The sequence below is a fragment of the Podarcis bocagei genome (assembly GCF_964188305.1).
Source record: "Podarcis bocagei genome assembly, chromosome: 2".
In the NCBI taxonomy this organism is placed as follows: Eukaryota; Metazoa; Chordata; class Lepidosauria; order Squamata; family Lacertidae; genus Podarcis; species Podarcis bocagei.
In genome coordinates, this window is record NC_138126.1 from 52,798,107 (window position 1) to 52,815,691 (window position 17,585).

A 17,585-nucleotide genomic window follows, 5' to 3' on the forward strand; every position below is an offset into this window, starting at 1 on the left:
GTGAAGACAACACAGCAGGTGATAGCAAGCTGCTTTTCAGTGTTTGCAAACACCCTTGTTTCTCAGTGCTTCAAAACAGTGCAAAACATTGGACCTGGAAAGCTCTTCGCTTATGTCAATTTCAGTTTGCAAGCACAGAACACTGTCTCTTATGTCAACTCTACATACGACGTTGACTGTGGTGTTTTCATGCTAAGGTTGCCCTATTGACATTAACTGAGCCTCTGAATAAACATGCTTAGGACTGGAGTGCAAAACATTCAACAGTAACACAGTGTAGAAAACTACAGTGGTACCTCGGGTTACAGACGCTTCAGGTTACAGACGCTTCAGGTTAAAGACTCCGCTAACCTGGAAGTAGTACCCTGGGTTAAGAACTTTGCTTCAGGATGAGAACAGAAAGTGCATGGCGGCACAGCAGTAGTGGGAGGCCCCATTAGCTAAAGTGGTATCTCAGGTTAAGTACAGTTTCAGGTTAAGAATGGACCTCCAGAACAAATTAAGTTCTCAACCCGAGGTACCAGTGTACACTGAGCGGGAACAAGCTATTATTATTCAAATTGTTCTTGGTTCTTTAGGGCATTATACTTGTTCCATCACAATGCACAGACTGGCGGACAAGCAGCTAAAACAACTGAGTATGAGCAAAACAGCTGTTGTTGTAACAGCTTCAGTCCAAGGCAGCCATTTCTCAGAGTGGATCAGTGCCGAAGTGCCATTTAATCCGGGATTTTACGCTAATCAGACTGAAATTGCCTTGAACAATCATTACACAAGTTCTGATGTGAAGATATTTGGAGCCACTGAAATTCTTGAAAATCTTGTGGTAAGTCATGACCGGTATTTTCAATTTGTTAATGTCATGTTTCCATGAGCCAATGTGGATACCACGCACAGCAGTCCAATATACAGCAACATTTGAGCTGCAATGAAAAATTCAAAGCAAATTGGATTTCAGGCAGTAACAGAAATTTGGGGTGTAAAGACAATATCCATCATATTGTCAATCTTTGTATGAAAAGTTAAAAATAAGTTTAAAACAGGTACTTTAAGATGTATTTTATTCACTGAAAGAGACCACTGAAAGGAAGTCAAAGGAGGCACAAACTTAGATCAGCGTGGGCTTTTATCTGTGCACTACACTATTCTGCACATATATTTCACATAGTTACTGTTTTGATTTCCTGTAATTAGGTGGGTGTTATCTAGGCCACCCAGTGCAAATTCTCCTTTAATTAGTTACATTAGTAAGCTAATAAAATTAGAAGTCAAATTAATTGAAGTTCATCTTTATGTGAATATACCCAAGGGTGTGAAGTAGAATTTAAGCAGTCATTAAAGGAAACAAATACTCATATTGGTATTCAGCTTCATAAGTTGGGTGGGGGGGAATACCATTTGCATTTTAGCTACCCTATTTTTAATACAGAAAGGTAGAGTTGGCAAGGGACTTGAACAAATGAAGACCAAAAATGATTTATGATACCATAACACACCTTTGGGAATATCAGGAGAGAGAGAATAATGTTCTACATAGTACTCTGCTGCAGATGTTAAACTATAATCCATAGAGGCACCATTAGAAAGAGATACAAGAAATGCATAGCTGACGTGACTTGGAGAAAAGACTGTCCAGCTTGGTATGGCAGGTCGTCTTGAGCAGAGGGTGTCTATCAAGCAGCTAGAGAGCATCTGTGAGAGCTGACTCTTCCAGGGGAAGGGTTCTCTTTAACAGGGAAGTGCCATCAGAAGAGGGAAAGAAAATAACATTTTTTAAAAAATCGAATAGATCTGTCTTGGTTGTGTGTCTGACACAGGACTCAAGTGGTTCAAAGACAAATCAAGAGAGGGGATACAATCCCGCAGTACAATTTTTCTCTATCTCTGAGTGCTGTCAGTAAATAATACGTGTTTATCTTGTAGGTGAAATCTGGCTCGCCTCTGGTGGTGGCCTTTGAGAAGGAAAGGTCCTATGGCTTGCCTAGTTATGTAACATATACTGTCAGCTTATCAGATCCAAGACTTGCAAGCAAAGGGTCTCTGTCTACTACACTTACTATATCCAGCACAGGGACTGACCAATCTATCACAATCCCAGTGACAATGTTTTATGTATCTGACAGACCCTTATCAGTGAGACGTAAGTTTCTCTTTCTATATCTATACCTTCCATTGTAGTAGTCCCTTTTAAAAAAATATTAAATGTGTTATTGTAAACGTCAGCGTTTTTAGTGCTGGATTGGCATAAGTTTTATCTCCAAAGCTATATGTAGGCAAATGTGGTAGTGTACCATTGCTAGAACATAGATTTTATTGCCTAAAGAATGTTCCTAATTTGAAAAAGTTCAGAAATTCAGTGTCAGTTTGGTATTCAATGCCTCTGTGTTCACCAACATCCCAGAACCTTTCCTTTCTATGGCAGGTCTTTGTGCTTCCAAAAAGCTCGTACAAAAGGGAGGGGACCCAGAGAGTGGCATCAGATCTATGGCTTTAGTTGAATGAGCAACCTGGGAAAGCACCAATTTGTGCATAATTATGTTTGGGTGCATGCATGGGAATTTTTGCTGTTTACTCACCATTGATCTCTCAGGAAGCACAGCATCATACTCTTAACTGATAATTCCTTAAAGCTATATTTTAAGGATAATGGTATAACATTTTCAGGGGCTCTGGAAAGCAATTAATATTGACATTTAAATATTTTTGAACTATCACAGGCATGCACATTCCAAATGTTACTTTGAAATAATCAAATAGTGTTATTTAAATAGATAGCACAATTGGATTCAAACCAGTTTAGGGTGTTAGGTCTATTTATAACATGGATACCCATATATCTTCTTTTCAATATGATCTTCAGATGAACCAAGCTTATTCCAACACTTCCTTGATTCCTATCAAGCCATGTTTTTCACACTTTTTGCACTACTAGCAGGGATGGCTGTTACAGTAATAGGTAAGTGTCAAGGGGTTCTGAAGCATCCCTCCCCCCTTATTTTTTTTCAAAGTTTATGTGATTTCAAATTAATTTCTGCCAATTTGTTCTGCCATGTCTTTCAGTGCACTATGCTATTTTTTCACCAAAGGAACAGCTCACTCACCCAGCTTTTCTCCCAAGGACGAGTCCTGAGCATAGACAACGTAAGCAGATCTTAAACCATTTTAAATTGAAACAAACTTTTCTCGCTTAAACTACTGCATAAACATTGCAGCAAGGGACAGTGTTCCCCTCAGAGTAGACTGCCTGAGCCAAGTGGCATAACTGTACTTTGCAGGATACCGAAACTTGCCAATTTTGACTCTTATCATCCCACACAGGATTTTTATTTAATTGTGGCTCCTCTGAGCCAATGGGAAGACTAATTTTAGTTCCATGCTTATGAAAGGAAACTACAAGAAGAGCTGCAATACTAAACCAAATCCTCTCTTCTTCTTAAAATGGCACAACTTACAAAGAAAGTCAATCAGCTCGTGATAAACCCCAAAGAGATGTTTTGCCCCTCTTTTTTCTTATATAGCAGGATGGGGAACTTGTGGCTGTAGGTGTTTTTGGATTCCAACTCCCATCAGCATGGCCATTGGTCAGGGATGATGGGAGTTGGAGTCCAACAGTGTCTGGAGGGTCAAAGGTTGCCCCTGCCTGTTGCAGTGGTTCTCATTCACAGAACACAACATTTGGAAATGGGAAAAGAAAGTTTTCATTTTCACTAAATCCGTAGACTTTCTTCAGCTGCTATCTGTATAGTGAAAAGCAGCCCCTGAGGTTGCATGTTGGGAGCAGAATCGCATTGAGGAAAAGTGTTGTTGATCCCTTTCCCCACCCACTGTTTGTAGGTCCCCAGCTGCTTTTCTACCTATTGTCATCTTAAGGCTAGTTCTCAATGACCTGATAAAATGTGGCTGAGCTTTCCTACTTCAGATTGTCTACACATGTTCTTCCATAGAAAACAACTTCTCTCACCATGGAAACCTGGACAAGGACTCTAATCTAGCCTTTACCTGACGTGCTAATGTTCTGTATGGAGGAGTGTTGCTGGGGTTTTTGTGGAGGAGTTTTCAGTCGTGCGAGACCCCATCTGCAATCTGAAGTGTTATTTGTGAGAAATAGGTCTTAGCTGGTAGAACACTTATTCAGAATAGTTGGTTGACGTGGCATTTTGCCTGATTTGTTCTCAAAATTGTTATTTAGTGATCAGTCTTACAATGTTACATCCTGCCAATAGTTCAAGGAAGATATCCCTCAAGCCATCTCACATTATATTAAGGGAATTATTTTCAAAAGTCATAATACAGTGGAATCTTGGTTCTTAAATGGCTTAGTTGACAAACAAACTGGCTCTCGAATGCCAAAAACCCGGAAGTAAGTGTTCTGGTTTTCGAATGTTTTTGAAAACCCGAACATCCGAAGTGGTTATTGGCTATTGTTTCCGGGGCGCCTGCACCAATCGGAAGCCGCTCCTTGGTTTTCGAACGTTTCGGAAGTTGAACCGACTTCTGGAACGGATTGTGTTTGAGTACTGTATTTGAAACAAAATCTACACAGTAGTAAGACAATAACATCAAATGCTGATAATCTTGTATCCCTCCTTTAGAGATGATTTTAAATGAATAATGGATACTTTTTAAAAAAGTAATACTCAATTTTTGTTTTGTGGTATTAAAACCATACTGGCTACATATGACACTGACCTCTGCCACTAACTTTCAAAATGCCCCCCCCCACCTCAACCTTCTCCCAGTGTCCTATTTACTGAATTGAAAATTGCTTGATAAAAGTTTCATATATAAAGGGGAGGATTCAACTAAGTTGTTGTGTGCACCTAATGAAGTTCATGTGTGCAATGGGATATCTCCCACTTCTTCTTCCCCCGCAATATCACCCAAAAAAAATCTGCTCCGGGGGATTCTGGGAACTCTGAGAACAAGTTTAGGGGGCACGTGGTAGGCGGAGAAAAGGGGGGGGGAGTCTAATTTTGTAAGCAGACCTCGTTCTGTGCAAGCATACCACACTTAGCACTACATCAGCAGGTGTTCGTTCATGAAAGATTCATAGTCATAAGACCTGCAAAGAGAGATTATAGGGTTGGGTACCAACTCATTTGGACGCGGGTGGCGCTGTGGGTTAAACCACAGAGCCTAGGACTTGCCAATCAGAAGGTCGGCAATTCGAATCCTTCGAGCTCGGTCCCTGCTCCTGCCAACCTAGCAGTTCAAAAGCACATCAAAGTGCAAGTAGATAAATAGGTACCACTCCAGCGGGAAGGTAAACAGCGTTTCCGTGTGCTGCTCTGGTTTGCCAGAAGTGGCTTAGTCATGCTGGCCACATGACCCGGAAGCTGTACGCTGGCTCCCTCAGCCCAGAGTCGGCCACGACTGGACCTAATGGTCAGGGGTCCCTTTACCTTTACCTTTACCAGCTCATCCGGCTGCTGAAGCTCTCTTCTGCTTGCTATTGAATAACAGAGCTATTCAAATAGCATGTCTGGGATGGGGAGGAGTACGGGATCTCCCACTGAGTTCTTTAGAGCCTTCCCCTCCAGTTGTGCTGGTGAGCCCCAGCAGAAAGATAACATGTCCATCTCTTTTAATATGCTGGAGGCTGAAATGTCCTCTCCTTATGAAGTCTCCACACTTCTAACCTATCACCTCCATGGCATGGATTGATACTGTTCCTCAAAGGTGTTTGCTAATGGATTGTAGGAGCAGTATTTCTCTTCCGACATATTTACTTTTTCATTTAACTGAGTCTGAACTAGTTCTGTGCTGAGAACTGTCCTCCAGTTTCTCAAGTTTTCTTCATCTGTGAAGGTTTCCACTCATCTACCCCCACCCCCTCATACTCAGGACTCTTGGTAATTTTGTGTGAGTGAAGATTTGAGCATTGAGGATTTATTGTCATGAGATGGCCAGGATGTTGGCATGTGTGTTTTACTTTCTGGGAAGCATTTCCCCAGCACTCTGCAACCTGCTGGCCTACCTGTGCTTCCTCATTGTCCATGCTATGAGTTACTTTATGATGGGAGCCATTCAACATAGTGCTGTAGCAACCATTCCATTAGTGCAAGCTTTTTTTGCACTAATTTTTCTTCCCTTTGATAATGCTTGAATGCAATTGCTTTTCTCAGTAAATGATGGAGAATGGTAAAAAAACAACACAGGAGATATTTTCAGAACAGCATTAGCCTGGATCATGTTTTTGTGACTCCATGAAGATCTTTAACACGAAACAAACAATCTAGCAACATCCTTATCATTTATATGAATAATAATTCTGCCTTTTGTTTATAAATGTAGGATTTCCTGCTCGATCTGCACCTTCCTTCAGTTCCACATCTTCAGGCAGCATTCACGGCTCTCCCACCAGGCTGTGGAGTCCTGGTTATGCTTCACAGTAGACAGAGCTTTTTTCTCCCTCTCAAAAGACTCGTTTGTATTTTAAAGTACTAGTGCTTTTACTGGTAACTAATTCATTACCTGATGATAGCTTGTCAAAGCTTAGCTTTTTGCTCAGTTTATTGCGACTCTCTTTCTTTGACGAATGCAACAAAATTTCTGTATACATTTTTAATTCATCATGCCTATATTATTTAAGGGTAGTAGAATCTACTCTTCCACAATCTATCATTATTAGCAGTACTATCTGGGTGTTGGGAGAGGAATTTATGGGTAATGCCCAGTATCTGTGTTGATCTAGCTTGCCTTTTCTTTCTTTGTATACTTCAGTTAATACTAGTTGTACCTCCTAATTGTCCGTATCAATGCAGTGCATATGTTTGTTTACTTCCTGTGGAAATTGTATTTTTATAGTTTCATAATGAGGCTTAATGCAAATAAGGAAGAGAGATACAAGGACATAAGCCAAAAACATGAAAGGGATATATGCTTCTAAAAGACTAAAGTTTTAGCTTGGTTACAGATTTTATTAATTTATTTTGAGACTCAGGAATGAAAGTGCTGCACTATTACATTCTCACACCCTTTAGCCTTATAAATAATTTGATTTTTCCAGTTTAGAAAGTAGTTATGCTGTAATAACTATTAAACAGCTGTGCTTTTTTTGTGCAAGAATTGTAGTAGGGTCTCCTCTCACCTAAAAATAGTCAGCATACACTTCACCAGTTGCTGCAAGTACCATGACCCTCTGCTACCATGACCTGTAAATGAAATTTTTATTATAGTTATTATTTGACTATGCAGCGTGTTTTTTTAAAAAACAGGAACAGTTTTATTTTAATGAAAAGTTTATTTTAAGCTGAGTCTTTTTTTAAAGAAAATAATGTTGATATAAAGTGGGTGATTGTGTATTTTTTTAGTTCTTTGCAAATGTTAAATACCTCAACAGAAACTGGCCACATTTGGGCATCATGCTAAATCAGCACTGGTGAATGTCTTTAGTTCCATGGGCCAGATCCTTACCCAAATAGGTCTCGTGGGTCAAATTTGGACAGGTAAGTGACCTACTTGTCAATCTCTTGGTGTTAGAAATGACATTTCTATCCTTTGAAGTGCCAAATGTCTGGAAGGCAAGGCACTCCTAAAAGCAAACTTTCCCCCTTTGTTTGCAGTGAAACAGCTTCTGAAATTAAGAGAAAAATTTGCTTTTAGCAGTACCTTGCTGCCTGCTGCATACTTAGAAAATTAGCCAAATTGAGCAGGTAGGGGTGCACAACAGAGTTTCCTACAGGGAGCTCTCTTGCACACCCAGATCCAGCAAGGTTGCCCTTGCTGCGTTCCTGCTTTGTGCAGCGCTTCAGAGGCTCCCGACAATCAGTTTGTTATTAGATGCTTTGGAAGATGCACAAGGAGGCTTTGGCCAAAGGTGCCCTTTTGGCTGAGTCAAGCCCCACCTTTACCTGTATGATTCCGTGTGTAGGAAACACCCAAACCACCCTGGTGGGCCAAAATTGGCCACACAAAACAAGGAAATGCAAAATAGGCCTGCAAGAGTAAGGTTCCTCACCTGTGTGCTAAAAAAAAAAAAGTAGCTCCAAGGATGAGTCATCTGAATCCTAAACTGTGGCTAATGCTGATTAGAATATTCAGATTTATAACCTGTGGTTTTAAGTTGCCTTGTTTCAGTGAGCCAAAGCAACAAAGAATTCCAGTTTGTCGGGTCTGAAGAATATGGCAAGTTGTAGTGAATCTAAACTAGAAATGAAAGCTTCCACATTCCTCCTGGGTGCATGGGAGTGGGGCTCATACAAGCCCAAAGCCTACTGTGGTTTATTGTCCAAGGCTCCAATGTGGCCAGTGAGTCTCAGTGAGCATCTCTTGACCTGATACTGTGGCCTGGATTAGGACCCTTATACTTGAAGTGCTGCACGAGTGTCATGGAAATGTGAATAAGGGAGGGGACACAAAAGAGCAGCTCAGTCCTCACAAACTGACTTCCGCAACAGGAAATATTTTTGTTGTGCTTCTATATGGTTGCGACCTTCCCACGTGAACATGGGGTGCCCTATCTCTACTGACGTCAGTGCAGTTACTGTTCACTTCGAGCAGGACAAAATTTTCCCCAAGGATTTAGAAGTAACAGCATACCACCACATATAGTATAAATTTGAACTGGAAACTTCACATGGTTTTTTGTGGACTTTTCTTCCTTCCTTCTTTTATACAATGGCTGCTGGGAAGTTCAGTGTCTACAACAACCAGCAGTTTGGTTCTTTGATGCCATAGCAGTAAGGAACTCAAAGATTGACCTGGAGTAATTGTTTCTAAATTCCAATTCATTAGCTCAAAGCTTCTCAAATGCCTGGCTGTTCAGTATTTACTGGGCCCAGAAGTAGGTCGCTGTGCAAATGCAGTGTTGCCAATCTGCCAGGAAACAAGACTGCCAATAAATACAAAGGTGAAGTTTTTGCAGAGGTTCAACAAAAAAGAATGTGATGTTTACCAGTGAATATTCTCTAGGTCTGGTCTTTGGACTGTGGGTGACATCCAGCTGTGGCAGCCCACTTGTGCAACAGATTTCTGCTCAGGCAATAGGCTTTCCCTTTCTTTTCCTTCCTCCTACAATCCCCAACTGATCCAAAACTGCCATGAAGATTTGGAGAACCCTCTGGAATAGATCAGTGACATGGGGTGGGGGGCTACAAGAGGCAGGAGAGCGGTGGGGTCCCATCACATTATCTGATGTGACATTGGATATCACCCACTGCCTGGTGTTGGAATTGTATCATAAACACCTTCTATTCAACCCTAAGTGTTAATAATTAACATTTAACAGGGGACAGTTTAGAATAATAAATCTTAGTGCCTAATTCTAACACTGTGAATGTATGTGACTGTGAACAATCCTTATTGTGATGCTTAAAAAAAATGTCAATGCAGGGAATATTTCATGGAAAATTTGAAAGTCGTACAAAGATACTGTGACAAAGTTGTATTTGTATATTGAAAACACAAAGTTTTTGTTTGGTTTCCTACAGTTTATTTGCTTGAGAAATAAAGATACGCTTTAACACATAAGCATTGCCTGAAAATGATTAAATATACACATTCAACCTTAGACATTTTTGTAATATAATCATGATGAGATGGATGTATAAATTGGTAACAAGGGAAGAGAAAACGTACAAATGCAATACAAAATAATAAGAATAAACAAAAGGCCCTGGAAGAAGAGGAGGGGGGCGTTGACGTTAACTGTCTTTTCACAATGTCCATGTTTTTGTTTTCTCACCTAGCTGTCAAATGAATAGCCTTTACATCTGGGGATAGCATTTCCTTCTAATTCAAAGACAAATACTGAGTTCATTGGGAGACAGCCAGAGGCTCCCTGCTGCCCTAGGAATGTCTTTCAAGTAAAGTAGGCAGTGCTGTTTCCCATAGTATTTGGTACCATTGGTCCATGCTTACTCCTTTTTTTTTTTTTTATATAGATTTTTTATTGCGTTTCTTTTCACAGGTTAACAAATTTGTTTACATGGCAACATACAAGAAACATTTTTTATATATATGTATATGAAGAAAAATAAACAAAGAAAAAATATTAAGAAACTTTCCTTAACGTCCTTCAACAGTCCTTCAACTTTTGGACCTCCTCACATCCTCTCAGCATTGCATTCATTGTTCTAGCCAGTTCAGCAATTTGTTATCTTGTTTCTCATCTTATTATACCTTTAAATATATTATGTTACCAATTTCAAAAATTTGTAATTTAATTTTAAGACTCTTAATAAACATAATATTTTGTTTCAAATATGTCTCGTTTTTTCCATCAATGCTTACTTTATCATTTGCTTAAAATAAAATGCAGAAGCATAATATTTCTTAATCGTGCGCTATCTTAACATTCAAACAACTTATAATGTTTTTGCAAATAGTCCTTAAATTTTTTCCAGTCCTCCTCCATTGTTTCTTCGCTCAGATCTCGGATTCTGCCAGTCATTTCTGCCAACTCCATGTAGTCCATCAACTGCGTCTGCCAGTCCTCCAGTGTGGGTAAATCTGGTGTTTTCCAGAACTTAGCGATGAGAATCCTAGCTGCTGTGGTTGCATACATAAACAAGGTTCTGTCCTTCTTTGGCACCTTCCGGTCCACCATGCCCAGGAGAAAGGCCTCTGGTTTCTTAGAAAAGGTATATTTAAATACCTTTTTCAGCTCATTATGTATCATTTCCCAAAAGGCCTTTACTTTCGGGCAGGTCCACCAGAGGTGAAAGAATGTCCCTTCTGCCTCCTTGCATTTCCAACACTTATTATCAGAAAGATGATATATTTTAGCCAACTTGACTGGGGTCATGTACCACCGGTATACCATTTTCATAATGTTCTCTTTCAAGGCACTACATGCCGTGAATTTCATACCGGTGTTCCATAACCTTTCCCAGTCCTCAGACATAATGTTGTGTCCTACATCCTGTGCCCATTTAATCATAGCAGATTTAACTGTCTCATCCTGTGTGTTCCATTTAAGCAGCAAGTCATACATTCTTGAAAATACCTTAGTCCTTGGTTCTAATAACTCCGTCTCCAGTTTCGATTTCTCCAACTGGAAACCCACTTTTTTATCCATTTTGAATACCTCTTGAATTTGAGCATAATGTAACCAATCTCGCACCTTACCTTTTAGTTTATCCTGGCTTTGGAGCTTCCAATTATCTCCAACTCTTTCAATCAATTCCCAATATTTTGGCCAATAGGCCTCCATATTGGGCCTTTTTTTAGAAATCTTAGCTTCCACAGGTGATAACCACCTCGGGGTCTTACTTTCTAATAGATCCTTATACTTCATCCAGACGGCAAAAATTGATTTTCTGACAATATGGTTTTTAAACAGTTTGTGAATCTTCGCCTTGTCATACCACAAATATGCATGCCAACCATACACATTGTCAAACCCTTCCAGATCTAGGACATCGGTGTTTTCCAACAGAAACCAATCCTTCAACCAGCAGAAGGCTGCAGCTTCGTAGTACAACCTTAAGTCCGGCAGGGCAAATCCCCCTCTGTCTTTTGAGTCGGTTAGTATTTTAAATTTTATTCGGGGCTTTTTGCCCTGCCAGACAAACTTAGAGATATCCTTCTGCCATTTTCCAAAGCATTCCATTCTGTCCACGACCTGAAGGGTTTGAAATAAGAATAACATTTTTGGCAAAACACACATCTTTATAGCTGCGATTCGGCCTGACAAGGTAAGTTTCAATCTTGACCATATATCCAAGTCTTTTTTGATTTCCAACCAACATTTTTCATAGTTATCTTTAAAAAGATTTAAATTTTTAGTGGACAAGGATACTCCCAGGTATTTCACTTTTTTAACCACACTTAACTCTGTCTCTTTCTGATACCCCTCTATCTCTGTAGGTGTCAGATTTTTAACCAAAACCTTAGTTTTTTGTTTGTTTAACTTAAATCCCGCCACCCGACCAAACTCCAGGATAAGTTCCAAAACTCTTTTTGTGCTAGATTCTGGCTCCTGTAATGTCAAGACTAAGTCATCTGCGAAAGCTTTCAATTTGTATTGTTTCGCTCCGACCACTATACCTTGCACCAACTGGTCCTCCCTAATCATATTCAGCAATACCTCCAGAACAGAAATAAATAGCAGAGGGGATAAAGGGCACCCCTGTCGTGTCCCTTTTTCAATTCGAAGTTCCTCCGATACCACATTGTTCACTATCAGTTTAGCTTTTTGTTCTGCATAAATTGCTTCTAATCCATTTTCAAACCCCCGTCCCACTCCCATCCCTTTCAAGTTCTTCTTCATAAACATCCAAGAAATGTTGTCAAATGCTTTCTCCGCATCAATAAAGATTAAAGCAGCCCTTGTATTTCTAATTCGCAACAGCTCCAATATATCAATAATGTTCCTGGTATTGTCCGACATGTGTCTACCAGGGAGAAAGCCTGCTTGGTCCTTGTGAATTACTTCATTTAATACATTTTTAAGTCTACTTGCTAAAATGTCTGCAAATATTTTGTAATCCACATTCAGGAGTGAGATGGGACGGTAGTTCTTAAGCTGAGTCTTTTCCCTTTCTGACTTGGGAATCAATGTGATGAATGCTTCTTTCCACGTTTCCGGTGCCTTTCTCCCCTCCATGATCTGGTTACAAACCTCCAACAACGGTTGTATCAAGAAATCCTTCAAAGTTTTATAATATTTGGAGGTGAGTCCGTCCGGGCCTGGAGATTTGCCCAGCTGCATGTTTTGGATGGCACCTTCAATTTCCTGTTGAGTTATTTTGCTGTTAAGGATTGATCTTTTATCTTGGCTTATTTTAGGTAGTCCATTTGTTTCCAGAAATTGGTCCATTTCCGATTCTTTCTGAGGCCCCTGTGCGTAGAGCTCTTTGAAATATCTGTGGAAACACTTTCTTATTTCTTCTGGTTTCTGAACTATTTTTCCTTGAATCTCCAAATTTGTAACCGTATTTAACTTTTGTCTTTTTTTCAATTGCCAAGCCAGCAACTTTCCACATTTATTTGCTGATTCAAACGATCTCTGCTTCATTTGTTTGATTTTCCACTCAATCTCTTGATTGATCAGTTTCGAATATTGTGCTTGATGAAATTTGATCTCTCTTAGCACCTCTTTTGACTTTGGTTTAATTCTCAGCTTTTTCTCTCCTTCACTTATTTTCTCTAAAATTTTTTCTTTTTTTCCATTCCAATATTTTCTTTTTATCGAATTCTGTTGAATCAGAAACCCTCTCATTACAGCTTTACTTGCGTCCCAGATTGTTCTTTTCTCCACCGTAGTGTTCAAATTTATTTCAAAGTAGTCCTTTAATGTTTTTTGGGCCTTCTTCACAATCTCTTGATCTCTTAACAAGGTGTCATTCATTCTCCATCTGAAGGATCCAGTTGGAAAAAGTCTCAGTTCCATTTTTAAGGCATTATGGTCGGAGCAGGTTTTTGGGCAGATTTCCACTTTTCTCGTTTTCGGAGCCAGCCCTCTAGATATCCAAATTTGGTCGATTCGTGTCCATGACAAGTGGGCCTCAGAATAGAAGGTTCCTTCTTTACCCAAGGGGTTCCTTGTCCTCCAGATGTCAATCAAGTCCATATTGTCTGTCATTTCAAAAAAGGTTTTAGGGAGTCTGCCGTCTGTTGTCAAGTTTTGATTTTGGGATTTGTCCATATTTGTAGACACCACCCCATTCATATCTCCCATCACAATGATATTAGCATAGTCCAAATAGTCCATCATTGTCTCATGCAGCTTCTTGTAGAATTCTGATTTTCCATCATTTGGCGCATAAATTCCTAATATCAAAATCTTCTCTCCTTGTGTTTGAATTTCAATTGCGAGAATTCTTCCATGATCATCTTTGAATAAAAATTTTGGCGACAGGTTCTCCTTTGCATAAATTACAACACCTCTTTTTTTAACTTTGTCTGATGAGATAAATTCTTGACCAAGTCTTTTATTGATTAATACTTTCCTGTGGAGCCTAGTCACATGTGTTTCTTGCAAACATATTACATCCAATTGTTCTTTTTTTAGGATATGAAATATCCTTCTCCTTTTTTCCGGAGAATTCCCGCCATTTATGTTCCAACTAAGTAGCTGCAGAGACATCCTGTTTTATTTAAAATGTTCTTAAAATGGGGTGTCTTCCTTTTTCTCAGATCCCGAGGGTGTAGGCGTTGGCCCACTTCCGGGCAGTATTGGTGCTGGTAAACCTGGAAGCCAATCCGCTCCTTTTTGGAGATCTTCTCCGTGGTCGTGAAGGAACTTTTGGTTATCTTCAGGTGTTCTTATTTTAACCTTCCTTTCTTTGTAGGTGAAGGATAATCCCTGTGGAAACTCCCACCTATAGGGAATTGCGTTGTGTCTCAGCAATTTTGCTAATTCTGTATAGGTGGCTCTAAGGTCCAGCAGTTGCCTCGGGATATCTCTGTAAATTTCCACCCTTTTGTCTTGTATTTCAATTGCTTTTTTGAAATGAAGGCCTAGGATCTTATCTCTCTCTTCCTTTGTTCTTAAAATTATCAAACAGTCTCTGGATCTGTCTTTCCTTACCAGTCTTCCCAGTCTATATGCCGAGACTATCCTGAAATCTGTATCTTCCTTTAAACCCCAGAACTTCGAGAATTCCTGTGTTAAGTATCCAATCAAGTCTCCTTGCTCGAGTTCCGGGATGCCTCTCAATTTGATGTTGCTCTCGCGGTTTTTCAGTTCCACCATTGACAGATAGACTTGTTGTTCACCCACCTGTTTGTGCAGGGGCCTAACTTCTCCTTTTATTTCTTCAACCTCTTTTTGTAGAACTCCCACTTTCTGGATTGCTTCTCCAGCTAATTCCCGATTTTCCGCTGTTGCTCCTTGCAATTTCTCTATGGCTTGCGTGTGCTGGGAAACTTGGTCAGTCAATTTTTGAATCGAGGAAGTTGCTTTATCTATCTTCACAGACTGGTCGTCCACCTTCTGGTTCAGACTTGATAATTGCTCCAATATTTGTTTTAATAGTGTATCTGACCCACCTGCTGCCATATCTTCCTCAGTGGACTTCTCAGTTGTTTCCCCTTGTTCTCTATGGGTCACCAGTACAGCTGGAACCGACGAACGGCGTCCTTGGGTCAACGTTGTTTGTACAAATTGTCTTCTTTCCTTTTCTTTTTCCTTAGCCTCTTTAGTTTCCTTTGCTTTAGATGCTCTTGTTCTCCCTGCACCACTCATTACACATCTGTCAATGTTCAAGGTCAAATTGTCTGTTGTTCCATGGGAAAGGCAAATTCAGAAGTAAACAACCAGTGAGATGGAATTCAAAACAAAAGTCAGTTCCCAGGATTTTATAATCCGAAAGCCCTGTAGGGGGAGTACCACCAGGTTTCAAAGACAAAGAAGGAAGTAATCCGCCATTAAAGTTCCAAATTGTTTCAAAACAGTAGATTCATTAGTCCAAAAGTCCCTTCATAAACTCAAAGTTTCCCAAAGCACCTTTTATAGATCAACAAAGTTTCATGAAAGGTGCTTGTGACAGTATCCCATTCAGTCTTTTCTGCTCAAATATAACAGTTACGTTTCAGCAAAGTTTTGCAACTGTTTCCGCAGTTTGACACAGTCTCTCTCTCTGGCAGCCCGACAATCTGGCTCTTTAAAGAAGACAGCCCAAAGGAGAAAAAAGATAGGAGGAAAGTCACCATTTACTACTTCTTTTAGTCAATGTCCATTTCCACCTTCAGCTCAGTAAAATAAGCAGATCTTATAGCACGAAAAAGTTTAAGCTTCCCACAGTCCCGTTTCAAACGCTTCCGTTTTTAAAAGCTTTGCTTTGATCTTGTCAGCAATGTCGGAAGACGGACTTCCCTTTTCTCGTCTCCCGCTTTCAGCCAAATTTACCGGATTTCTTCTGCCAAATTTAAAACCCCTTTACTCACGGGTATGTTGCTTGCAGTTTAGCGTTGATTTTAGGAAGAAGGATCAGCGCTCATCTGTAACAGCCGCGCGGCTTCGCTTCCGCGGAAAGAGCGATGAACTCACAGCACCGCTACCCCTCCTTCACTCCGGGTCTCCTTACGGGGTCCCTTCTGTGTTTTCGGAGCAGCTTCTGGTGCCCGCCGAGTCCCACGGCCACGGGCTCCCTCTACCCGTGGTTTATCTTGATGGGTCGTCGCTATGCCGCAGCGAACGACCCTTTTCCGCGGAGCCCCTCTTCAGAGCTCGAAGAGGACCGCCATTACAGTTTCGCGCCGCCCCCGGAAGTCCTGAGCTCTCTTGCACACCCAGATCCAGCAAGGTTGCCCTTGCTGCGTTCCTGCTTTGTGCAGCGCTTCAGAGGCTCCCGACAATCAGTTTGTTATTAGATGCTTTGGAAGATGCACAAGGAGGCTTTGGCCAAAGGTGCCCTTTTGGCTGAGTCAAGCCCCACCTTTACCTGTATGATTCCGTGTGTAGGAAACACCCAAACCACCCTGGTGGGCCAAAATTGGCCACACAAAACAAGGAAATGCAAAATAGGCCTGCAAGAGTAAGGTTCCTCACCTGTGTGCTAAAAAAAAAAAAAGTAGCTCCAAGGATGAGTCATCTGAATCCTAAACTGTGGCTAATGCTGATTAGAATATTCAGATTTATAACCTGTGGTTTTAAGTTGCCTTGTTTCAGTGAGCCAAAGCAACAAAGAATTCCAGTTTGTCGGGTCTGAAGAATATGGCAAGTTACTCCTGACAGGTCTCTCCAGTGTCTGGTTATGGTGTTTCTGGCTGCTGAAAGTAGGTGGGTTATGAGTTCTTTGTGGTGTAAATGGGCATTGTTGTCTTGGAAGATGTTTAGTAGGGCCAATTCTGGGGTGATGTCTAATACTTGCTTGGTTATTTTACATATTTCTTGTATGACTGTTGTCCAGAATAGTTGGATTTTGGGACACTCCCACCACATGTGGAGGTATGTGCCTGTGCAGGTGCACCCTCTCCAGCATTTTGGTGAGGTTCTTGGGCGTCGCCTTCACCCCGGTATGGCTCCCCTTTATCACATACACAGCCCAACAAGACAATGACAATAATCCACCAACAGCATACAAATCAATATGGCTAACCTGATCCAAAACACCCACCCACCCCACTCACACACGAAAACAAAGATCACCACAGCCAATCACAAACAAACAATCACACCCTAGGCCAACCCCAACCTCTCTCACCACCAAAGGAACACAAGTGAACAACACAAGCAAGGCTGACACCAAACTCTACATACATTAAGCATAATTGAAACATCGCCACCCGACCCCACCCCCATCCATCTTCCCTCCCTCCACCCCCTTTCCCCCCCTTTTTTTCTTCTCCCCCTAATGTCTCAACAAATGAAACGGATTTGTAAAAATGTTACATGGAAAAAAATACGAGGCATTACACTTACTTCTGTAAAACAATAAAATCCTTAATAAAATATTTAAAAATAAAAATAAAAAAGTAAAGTAGGCAGTGGCACCTGAGTTAAATTCTTATAAGCTCTGTTTTTACCCTAAATAAACTGTGTTTTATTTTGCTCTGTGAACCCTCCTCTTTCTGGGTACCAAAATAGAGTTATAGGGGAATAGGAAAGGGAGGGAAGATATAAGACCTTTTTCTAATGATGATGGTTCCTGGTTAGTCCACCTAATATGTCTCTAGCTTTAAAATTTCTGCACCTA

The 17,585-nt window shown here is 40.6% G+C and overlaps 1 protein-coding gene and 1 long non-coding RNA gene across 2 annotated transcripts in view; one reads left to right on the top strand and one right to left on the bottom strand.

Moving 5' to 3' along the window:
- The window catches only part of NUP210 (nucleoporin 210), a 90,084-nt gene extending 80,613 nt beyond the window's left edge, over positions 1 to 9,471 (top strand). The window contains exons 36-40 of the mRNA XM_081177234.1: positions 579 to 826; positions 1,924 to 2,140; positions 2,861 to 2,956; positions 3,061 to 3,141; positions 6,295 to 9,471. Coding sequence (XP_081033360.1) covers positions 579 to 826; positions 1,924 to 2,140; positions 2,861 to 2,956; positions 3,061 to 3,141; positions 6,295 to 6,395 — 743 coding nt within the window. The 3' untranslated portion in view covers positions 6,396 to 9,471. The remainder of the gene's footprint in view (positions 1 to 578; positions 827 to 1,923; positions 2,141 to 2,860; positions 2,957 to 3,060; positions 3,142 to 6,294) is intronic.
- A 7,141-nt stretch (positions 9,472 to 16,612) lies between these two features.
- Positions 16,613 to 17,585, bottom strand: part of LOC308577219 — a 60,156-nt gene continuing 59,183 nt past the window's right edge. The window contains exon 4 of the long non-coding RNA XR_014003524.1: positions 16,613 to 17,565. This is a non-coding gene — a long non-coding RNA (uncharacterized lncRNA). The remainder of the gene's footprint in view (positions 17,566 to 17,585) is intronic.